The sequence below is a fragment of the Mus caroli genome, chromosome 9 (assembly GCF_900094665.2).
Source record: "Mus caroli chromosome 9, CAROLI_EIJ_v1.1, whole genome shotgun sequence".
In the NCBI taxonomy this organism is placed as follows: Eukaryota; Metazoa; Chordata; class Mammalia; order Rodentia; family Muridae; genus Mus; species Mus caroli.
In genome coordinates this window covers 60,103,604-60,114,797 of record NC_034578.1, presented here as the reverse complement: position 1 = coordinate 60,114,797, position 11,194 = coordinate 60,103,604, and the positions used below count along the sequence as shown (strand labels likewise).

The 11,194-nt window shown below is 39.7% G+C and overlaps 1 protein-coding gene across 1 annotated transcript in view; it reads left to right on the top strand.

Moving 5' to 3' along the window:
- Nucleotides 1-11,194, top strand: part of Pias1 (protein inhibitor of activated STAT 1) — a 102,802-nt gene that overhangs the window by 23,647 nt on the left and 67,961 nt on the right. The window contains exon 2 of the mRNA XM_021171432.2: nucleotides 5,131-5,575. Within this exon, the coding sequence (XP_021027091.1) occupies nucleotides 5,131-5,575 (445 nt within the window). The remainder of the gene's footprint in view (nucleotides 1-5,130; nucleotides 5,576-11,194) is intronic.

Genomic DNA, 11,194 nt, shown 5'->3' with positions numbered 1-11,194 from the left:
AAAAAAAAAAAAAAAAAAGACACCTCCCATGCCCCTCTTTCTCAGAAATCTACTGGAGAAAAGAACCCATTAAGAGAAGCCAAGATAGGAGGAACAGAGACAAGGAAACGGCTTAGTGTGGGATACAGATGGGAGATCCTGGGAAACATCAAAGGGGAATTCTGTGACCATAACTGTGCACTGGGTTCAGATCTAACTGTCCACATTGGAGCCTTGGAGCTGGCTACCAGGCTATAGTTTTAGGAAGAAAGAGTTCTCTAATTCTAGCACTCATGGATTTGAGGTGTAAGAAGATAATGAATTTGAAGCTAGTCTTAGCTATATAGCAAGTTCTCAGGCTAGTTTAAGCTATAAGGGGAAAATCCTGTCTCAAAAACAAAACAAGACAATTCAAAAGAAAGCCAAATCAACACTTGGGAGGCAGAGGCAGGCGGATTTCTGAGTTCAAGGCCAGCCTGGTCTACAAAGTGAGTTCCAGGACAGCCCGGCTACACAGAGAAACTCTGTCTCGAAAACACAAAACAAACAAAAAAAAAAAAAAGTGCACGTGGGGCTGGAGGGAGCACAGTGGCTTAAGAACTTGCTGTTCTTCCTGAGAACCTGTGTTTGGTTCCCAGCATCCACATCAGATGGCTTTTAACTGTTTATAACTCCAATTCCAGGGCTTCTGATCACCTCCCCCTCTGGCCTCCTTGGGCATCCACATGCAGGTGTACATCACATAAATAAAAACAACATTTTTAAATAGAATTTTAAGATTATGTATGTATCTGTCTGACTAAAAATAAAACACTTTAGAAAGATCACAGAGTACTCTTCTGTGCAGAGTGTACACATTTCAACCATTGAATCCCCTAGGATCTGAGAACTCTTATCATCCAACGATTGTCATCAGCAGAATGCTGAGATCTCCTAGGAGGTGGAGATTCTAACAGCCATTGTGCTTGATATTATCCTCAGTTCTAAGGGTTCATTTTGCTGTAGTTTTAACAAATGAAGAATTTTAAGCACATTGCAGATTAAAATATATATCAGTTCAGCATCTCAGAAATACTTAAATGATTTGTTTTCCTGTGTGTTGTCAAGACTTCTGAATGGTGAATTAATTCTCTGCAGCTTTTCACTTGAGTGATGCCTAAGATGGGTGGACCTTTTCTGACCCCTTCTTCAAGTCTTTGAAATACTGTGCCTATTACTGTCTCCTAAGAGTATGCAAAAACTGTTCCCGTAATAGCAAGAAACACCACCTTGCCTTTCACTGTGTAAGGTTATCAGGTGCAATTAATGGTAAATTGAGCCCACACACATCTTAGCCATAACTTTTTTTTTTTTTAGTTCAAATGATGAAGCTTGAACAGGAAACTGAAGTAAAGTATGTTCATTTTTTAATTGATTCCCACCTCCTCAAAATGTTTCTATTATATTTGAAGTAGAATTAGTTATGGGCATTCAACAGATTGTTTCCTGTGTGAAAAATGATGATGCCCGTCTCGACAACCTAACTATGATAATAAATCAAATCCTCTTCTTTTTAAAAGCTCAAACTAGGAGCCTTGACTTGTCGCTAGCAACTGTCTTGAGTGTGTATATGTAAGTATTATTTTAGTGGTTGCTATTGTTTGCTTTGCCTTTTTTGAGGCAGACAAAATGTAATTGACAGCTGTCAGGTTTATTTTGTCACTTAACTTTTTTTTGATCCTTCAAGCAAGAGATTTTATTTTATGTAAACTGTCAGTGACAATGCATAGAAATACAATAATACAGCTGTGCTACATTTAGTCTTATATTCACAATTAAGGACAGACGTTACCATCATTGAAATTTGTGGTAATTATTGAATTGCTGTTTTTGTTTGTGGCTTAGAGAATAGAATTGAATTAAAAGAAGTTATTTCTCTCTAAAATTTCATGCTGTTTTCCCCTACCTACCCGTTTTAGAACAAATACATTTTGCCTTTGTGATAACTGCTGGCTAGTGTTAGTTGACAGAATCTAGAATCACCTGGAGATGGGCCTCTGGCCATCCCTGTGAGGGAGTATCTTGGTTTTGTTAGTGTGGGAAGACCTGCCCACTGTGGGCAATACCACTCCCTGGCTGTTACTAGCAATTGTGAGTTCTGGATTTTATAAATGGAGAAAAGGGGCTGAGTAGCATGAATGAATTCGTTGCTCTGTTTTCAGTTTAGAATGTGATGTGGTCAGCTTCTTTATGCTCCTCTCAAAGTCACTTCCCCACCACGATGAACTTTGCCCTTAAATTTTGAGCCAAACAGTCCCCTTCCCCTTAAGTTGCTTTTGTCCGAGTATTTTATCACGAGGCTGGGGGTAGAGGAAGAACAGTAAGACAGTGTGTTGTTTGAACGAGACTATCCCCTATAGGCTCTGATGGTTCAATACTTGGTCACCAGTTGGTGGCACTGTTTGGACAGGTTTAGGACATGTGGCCTTGCTGGAAGGGCCTTATCACTGGAGGTGGGCTTTGAGAGTTTAAAGCCTCATCCATCCCATTCCGAGTTTGCTCTCTCTGCTTCCTGTTTGCTGTTTGAGTTGTGAGCGCTCATCTGTTCTTGCTGCCTACAGTCAGAAGTCCCTACCATGATGCATCCATAGGGAACCATAAGTTTAAATACACCTAAGTTGTCTTGGTCATGGTTTATCACAGCAACACAAAAGTAAGACCAACCAATTCCCAATTTGTTTTTAATTACTAATCCTTGATGTTTGATTTTGTTTCTTGAAATAAGGATCATTCCTATTGAATCTCAAGTAAGCCTTAAACTGGAGTTCCTTCTTTTTCAGCCTCCCAAATACTAGCACAGATGTCCAGCTTAAGTAAATATAAATGTATAAATATAATACATTTCTGGGAGTGGAGAGTTGGTTTGTGGTTAAGAGCACTTGCTGCAGCTTTTCCAGAGGATCCAAGTTCTGTTCTCAGTGCCCTTTTGGGGCATCTCACACTACTTATAATTCTTTCTTTGGGTTCCAGTATCCTCTTCTGACCTCTGCAGGCTCCTGCACACATGTAGATACACTGATACAGACACACAGACACACAGACGTGCAGACACTCATATATTAGGAGAGTGATATGAGTATCCTAAGGAAAACTTGTAGGAAGTAGTTTATCCATTATGTGGATGCTGAGGACTGACAAGTACCTGTAACCACTCAGCCATGCTGTCTCTATTCTAGTCTCCCTTCTCCTTCCCTTCCTCTCTTGACAGGGTCTTACTGTATAGCCCTGGCTAGCCTGGAACTTTTCTATGTGTAGACCAGGTTGTCTCAAAGAGATCTGCCTTCTAAGTGGTGGGATTACAGATTGTTCCATCATGCCTGACAGTTCTCTTTTCCCAATTATTTTATACCTTTCTTGGATGTTTTAGTGAGTAGGGAAAAGATACCATTGTTGTCCTATTTACAGCCTTTGTTAGTATTCAAAAAGAAAATACCTATATCAAGCTGGCTTAGAACTTAGATCCCCCTCTCTGTCTCCCACTTGATGCTGTTTCAGTTGTTGGCCATTGTGCTCAGCAGTTTGTTCCCAGCGTCTGGGTTACAACTTTGTATGCCTCTGTAAAGCATAAGCATTTGGGCATTGATTTCAATGATTTACCACTGTGCACTCCACCTCCGTTCATTCCTTCACTGTCCAGATAGTTGATAACAAGCTCTGGTTCTAGATGCAGAAAATAAAATGGTCGCAGGCCCTAGTTCTAGAACAGTTATCAGCCCTGGAAAACCTTTGTCTAGGCAAGGAATTGCCATATGGCTAGAAAAGCCAGTGCAGCAGAATAATTATGTACGTAAATATCTGAGAAATGGCCAGAAGAGAGAGAGACAGTAAAACAGTTTCAATCTGCTAGGACGAGCTGGTGAAGCTGGACCTGAAGGCAGGAACAGTGGAAGGACTGTTTATCTTTGACTGGCCATCTGTGTTGCATCATAGTACTTCACTCGTTGGTCACTTTTGGGGGCTGTTCTGCTACCTGAAAGGACCCTCTAGTGCAGTGATTCTCATTCTGTGGGTTGTGGCCCCTTTGGGAGGGAAGGTTAGTCAAATAAATCCTGTGCAAAGGTCATCTAAGACCATTGGAAAACACAGATATTTACGCTACAGTTCATAACAGTAGCAAAATTACAGTTATGAAGTAGCAAAGTGATTTTATGGTGTGTGTGTATGTGGGTCACTACAACATGAGGAACTCTGAAAGGGTCACAACCAGTGAGAACCACTGGTCTAATGTGTTAGCCGAGAAAGAGGGTATTTATAATGAGTGGTATGGGAAGGTAGGGGAGGCAGTGCAGCCACTGTGTGGTGTTATTTGATATGAGGCCAGAGCATCCAACAGTTAAGGAATAGAGGATTTAATGAATTTAAGCTTGCAGGTGTGTGTCCATCCTGGCATTTCCTGTCAGAGACAGGACTTCCATAAGTAGCAGTGTGGTTTTTGGTTCCCCTTTCTGTTACTTTAAAATGGGAGGTTCAGATTAGATCTCCATGTTCTTAGAAGGTGGGGGAAAGTAGATGAAATAAATTGTGAACACAGGATTAATGAAGGTAAGTAGATTTCTGTTGTGTGGCTTCACCTAGTATGGTTGTACAGATGGAATTCCTGATGGCTTAAATGAGAAGTGCAAGCTTTAGCATCTGATGAGACTGCCAGCTAGCTGTATAGAAGGAAAGACTCAGAGGTAAGCCACAGGAAGAGAGCAACTGTCCTTGAATTCCAGAGTTAGTAGAGAGCAGTACTTGATGATGTGACTGGTTTTGAGGTGGGGTGTCTGTCTGGCTTTAATATAATTAATGGGTTTTCCCCAGAAGGTGGGAATACTCCTGTGGGCACGTTACTCTCTTTGCCATCCACAGTCTGTGCTTCTATTATTATTGAGAATTATTAAGTGCTTATTGATATTGCTCTTTTATAATCAATGTCACATGGAAATCCATAAACTTATACATACCACTTTTAAAGTTTCTTTGCTATTAATTAGTTAAACTTTGTTTAAAATAGGATGGTAAATGGGCTGGCATTTAAGCAAACCATATGAAGAGGCTAAATACAAATTTTAAAATTGTAGATTATGGTTTCAGATACTAATATTTTACATTTTACTTTTTTTCTCTAAGCAAATGGTTATGAGCCTTAGAGTTTCTGAACTCCAAGTACTGTTGGGCTACGCTGGGAGGAACAAGCACGGACGCAAACACGAACTGCTTACAAAAGCCCTGCATTTGTTAAAGGCTGGCTGTAGTCCTGCTGTACAAATGAAAATTAAAGAACTCTACAGGAGGCGGTTCCCTCAGAAAATTATGACGCCTGCGGACTTGTCTATCCCCAACGTGCATTCAAGTCCTATGCCTCCGACTCTTTCTCCATCCACCATTCCACAGCTCACTTATGATGGTCACCCTGCATCATCCCCACTACTCCCTGTTTCTCTTCTGGGACCTAAACATGAACTGGAACTCCCACATCTCACATCAGCGCTGCACCCAGTTCATCCGGACATAAAGCTGCAAAAGCTACCATTCTATGACCTGTTGGACGAACTGATCAAACCCACCAGTCTAGGTAAGAGTGATGTGGAACTGTTTGGTCATGCTGTGCTTAGCGTTTTTCTTAGACTTTAAGCTTGACTCTGTTTATGTTTGGTAGTAGTGTCAGGATGTTAACGAGAATCTTTTGAGTTTAGATTAAGTCAAATATATAAGAGCTGTTATTTAGACAAAAGTAAAGAGGTGGGGTGGTTACCAAAGGGCTCAGACACAATAAATACAAAGTTTGAAACAAAGTTTCACTGTATAAACTCTGGCTATGCTCCTGTATCTTTCAGTATATACCAGGCTGTCCTTTAACCCACAAAGATCCTCCTGCCTCTGCCTTCTGAGCTATTTGTCCCACCATACCTGGCTCCTAATTAATGTACAGTAACCCTTATAAAAACAAATTACCAACAGTCTCTAAATTCTGCTCTTAATTTTCAGTGGTAAAACAGACTGACTAGTGTGGATTACTTGAATGTGTAAATAGTTTTAATTATCATGAGAGGGAATTTAAGCTTTGGTGTTGTGGTTAGCTTTCAGCTGCTGTTTTTAAGTGGAGACATGTGTTTTAAGCATACACATGTGATATAACACGAATTCATATTCATAGATAATATGAGTGCTAGAAGTTCTGTTACTAGGTTAGGATCCTTTCCTGATATTTCCTTATCAAGATATGGAGTTTAACATATTAACCATTTTTAATTGCTATGATGTCACCTTGCTTTACTAATGTGAAATAAAACTGACTTTGTTGTGATTTTTGATGCCTTTGGTATAATATGCTTTAACAGCAGACTTTTTTGGTTGCTGCTTGTTAGAAATCGGTGTTTGGGCAGGCTGTGGTGGCTCACCCCTTTAGTCCCAGCACTTGGGAGGCAGAGGCAGGTGGATTTCTGAGTTCCAGGACAGCCAGGGCTACACAGAGAAACCCTGTCTCAAAAAACCAAAAAAAGAAAAAGAAAGAAAGAAAGCAAGGGAGGGAGAGAGAGAAAGAAAGAAAAGAAAAGAAAAGAGAAAAGAAAAAGAAAGAAATTGGTGTTTGGCAAATTGTGGCTGCCAATCTATCTCCAGTGGTTTATTTTTGTGCGATATTTATGTAAGAACTTTTGTTGGTGTTTGAGAGAGGGTCTCCCTGCTTTTCCTTCCTTGGTGCTAAGATTACATGTCGGAGCTACTGCCTCCAGCTCAGATTTTTTTTTTATTCTTAAAATGTAAACAAAGCTAGTGAATATATAAATAACAGACCATGTGTGCCCCAGAGCCTAAAGTATTTCCTGTCTGCTTCTTATAGAAATGTTTCTTGATTCTTGTCATTAATATTAAACATTTCGGTTTGAGGAATTGCTAAGTATTAAGGAAAAGTTTTGAGTACTTTTAGAGAAAGTGGGGTGTTGTTTAGGTTGGGGTCTAATACATCCCAGGTTGGCCTGGCATTCCATATGAAGCAGAGCATGACCTTGAATTCTTTTTTTTTTTTTAAAGATTTGTTTTATTTATATGAGTACATTTTAGCTGTCTTCACATATATCATAGATATCATTACAGATGGTTGTGAGCCACCACATGGTTGCTGGGAATTGAATTCAGGACCTCTGGAAGAATAATTAATGCTCTTAACCACTGAGCCTTCTCTCCAGCCTAACCTCGAGTTCTTGATCCTTCTGTTGCTACCTCTCCCAGAATTAGGGGCATATGCCATCAGTCTTTTGGAGATTTTTTTGTTAGATTTTTTAGTTTATTCTTTGAGAAATTCGTATGTGTATACAATATATTGGGTCACATCTACCCTCTTCTCCTTCAGCTCTCCTTGGACCCTCCTTAGTATGCCCCTCCTAACTTCAGGTTCTTTTTGTCAGTTTGTTTGTTTATAATCCACTAAGTTTAATTAGTGTTTGTGCATGGTGTGGGGCCATATTTTGAGAGTATTACTGAAATTCTATCACTGATAGAGGAAGTATTTGGTTTTAGTTACTTTCACAGAATTTCCCAGAATAAATGAAGATACAGAAGGTATTTTCATATATGAATTTTATTATTATATTTGTGTGTGTGTCCACTTCTGCATACACATGTGACAGCTTATTTACGAGGTTAGAGAGTTGGTTTTCTCTACCATGCACATTCTCATGATCAAATTAGGCTCGAAGGCAAATGCCCTTACATGCTGAGTCATCTTTCCAGCCTGACAAACAGCGTGAACTTTATAATACACCATTCTATTGTTTTTTTAAAAATTGGCTTTAGAGCTGGGTAGTGATGACACACCCCTTTAATCCCAGCACTTAGGAGGCAGAGGCAGACGGGTCTCTTGAGTTCAACACCAGCCTAGTTTATGACCATGTTCCAGGATAGCCAGGGCTACACAGAGAAATCCTCTGTCCAGCAAAAATTAAGCAAACAAAAAATATTTTTAGATTTATTTTATTGTATGTGTTTGTTTTGCCTGTTCATGGGTGCCTAGTATTGTGGGGGTCAGAAGAAGCCATTAGATCCCCATTAGGAACTGGAGTTACTGGTTATGAGGTACCTTGTGGGTGCTGAGAATTGAATCCAGGTCCTCTGTAAAAGCAGCCAGTGCTCTTAACTGCTGAACCATCTCTACAACTCCATTTTATTATTTTTTTAAATTTATTTAATTTTATTTTGTATGCATTAATGAGAGGGTGTCAGATCTCCTGGAACTGGAGTTACAGACTATTGTGAGCTGCCATGTGGTTGCTGGAAATTGAACTCAGGTTCTCTGGAAGACCAGCCAGTGCTCTTAAGTGCTAAGCCACCTCTCCAGCCCCTGACTCCCCATTATCCTTAAAATGACTGAAACAAGAAAGAATCTACCTAATGCATATAAAGCTTATGTATGTTCATTGGAAAATACATTTTGTATCTAGGGAGCCACATGGACAGGGGGAACATTGACTCCCAAGAGTTGTCCTTTGACCACCACCACCCCCACACATGTATGTGCTACCTGCATCCCATAAAGAATTAAATATCAACAGTGAATCTATAACAGAGCATGTGTGCCTGCATAGCCTAAAGTATTTGCTGTCTGGCTGTTTTAGGAGAAGGTTTGTAGATTCTTGTCATAAATCACTGGGTATTTTGGTTTTGTTGGTTGGTGAAACTTGAGAACACATTTTGAGAATTTTTGGACTTTTTCTTTTTTAAAAAAACAAAACACAAAAAAACAAAAGTAAAACCAAAAAAAAGGTCTCATGCATCCCAGACTTGAAACTCCTTGTACATAGTCCTTGTACATGCCTCAGCTTCTTATTCCATCACTACTGGCGTGCAGCACCACAGTCTGAAGTTACTTAGGGACTCTGGGGGGCCTTTCCCTTTCCCTTTCCCTTTTTTCCTTCTCCTTTCCTTTTCTTTGAGACAGAGTTTATACATCCTGGCTGACCTGCAGCGCACTGTGTAGCCAGGCTCCCACCGGCGTTGTCCTCCCAATGCTGGATTAAAGGTGTGAAGCACCACATGTGGCTTTAGAGCATTTTAAGTTTATTCTTTGACGGTTTAGTACATGTAAACAATATGTCTTGATCATATTAATTTCTCCCTCTGACCACTACTTCCATAAGGACATTTTAATGTGTACTAGTGATGGATACGCATATTTGATTTTCCCCCAGAGAGATATTAAGCAGATAGCTACAAATTCAGCTTATTATGCTGATGACCTTGAACTCTGGATTTTCCTGATTCTACCTCTCCAGTGTCACCAAGCTTTGTTCTTTTATTTGTTTTTACTGTTTTAAGTGGCCCTCCATATAACACCCAGAAATGTTGTCTAGTGGTCTGAGTGTGAGAAGTATTCATGTAAGGTGTGATGTAACTGGCTCCCACCTTTGATCCTAGCCCTTGGGTGGCAGAGACAAGTACCAGAACAGACAGGGAGGAGCCTGTCTCCAAAAACAACAAGTGTGTAAGATACAAGTGTTAGAGAGCTTTGCTCAGGCAAAGCTCAGCGGGATTGTCAGCTATGAGTTATGGTTGATGAATTTCCAGAGAGAAACACATAGTACACAAAACATTAGCACAGCTTTTATGCTCATTAGTTGATATAAAATTTGAGAGCAGAGAGCTAACCCCTTCCACTAGTACTAGACTAGTTCATTGCTTGAGTGACTTTACAGAGGAAAACTGCTGCAAATAACCATATTTGACTACATGTATAATTTGATTCAGATACCAATGACCGACTCCATTGTGTGTGTTTTCACATAAAAATACAAAACTAGTGTGTTGCTATGTTTTCGATTTCTCATTTCTACCAGAGAATTAAAGGCAAACATTTTGATTCTGAATCAAAAGTAGTCCGTGGAAACTATTCAGTAAACATTTGTTGTATGCGACTGCTTTAATTCATCTGAAAAGGATTTGTTGAGGGAGATTCTGAGTAACCATGAAAATTTTAGGATGAACAAAGTTGTAGGGCTGTGTTTTTCTAAATTCTTTAGTGTTAATAAAAAACAGTGTCTCACTTTGTAGCCCTGGTAGACCTTGAACTTGCTATGTAGTCCATACTGGTCTCGAACTCATAAAAATCCACCGGGGATTAAAGGCATGTGCTATTTTGCCTGGCAAAGACAATTTGTTTTGATTAAATTAAATGGCTCTATTCATACCGAATTTGCTTTCCTAAATGATTTTTTTCCAGAAAAGCTCATTTGTTTTGATCTTAGAAAATCATGTATTTTGAGAAATTAAGTAGTTTGTTTATTTAATGCAAACATTAAAATTAAGCCCTTAAACAGCTTATAGTTGGTTAGCTTATTACAGCTGTCACTTGAGTTCAGAATGTGACAGTAAATTCAGTTATTCTTTCCTCCTTGTATTTGGCCATAAGCATTGATCTGAGTACAATTTAAGAATACCCAGTCTGGATGTTGTGACATGTGTTTATAATTCTAAACCTCCACAAACACATTACATAAAAACATACCTAAAAATATTTGGCTTATGCTTTAGTTACGGTTTCCATTGCAGTGAAGAGACACCTTGACCAATGCAACTCTTGTAAAGAACAATATTTAATTGGGACTGGCTTACAGGTTCAGAGGTTCAGTCCATTATCATCATAGCAGGAAGCATGGCAACATCCAGGCATACACAGTTCTGGTGAAGGAGCTAAGAGTTCTATATCTTCTTCTGAAGGGAACCAGGAGAAGACTGTCTTCCAGGAAGCTAGGAGGAAGGTCTCAAAGTCCACTTGCCACATTGACAGTGCTTCCTCCAACAATGGCATATGCACTCCATCAAGGCAACACCTCTTAATAGTGCCACTCCCTGGGCCAGGCGTATTCAAACCACCACAGTCTACAACTGGAATTAATCCCTTGACAGAGTCTCCTTATGTAGTCCACACTTCTTGAAATTAGGCTCCTCCTTCTGCCTTGTAAGTTCTGAAATCTCGGATTTATGTCAGCAGGCTTGAGTTTCCTGCTACAGGAGTTCTGAAGATCCTAGCCAATGGGATGGCTGATAAGACAGTTATTAAGCTGTGATTGTATTGACACCAGTTCTTATATAGCACAGTCTAGCCTCTCAAATTCCCTATGCGATAGAGGTTAGCCTTGAGCTCCTGATCCTCTTGCTTCCTTGGATTATAAGCATGCATTACTATGCTCTGTTTTATACA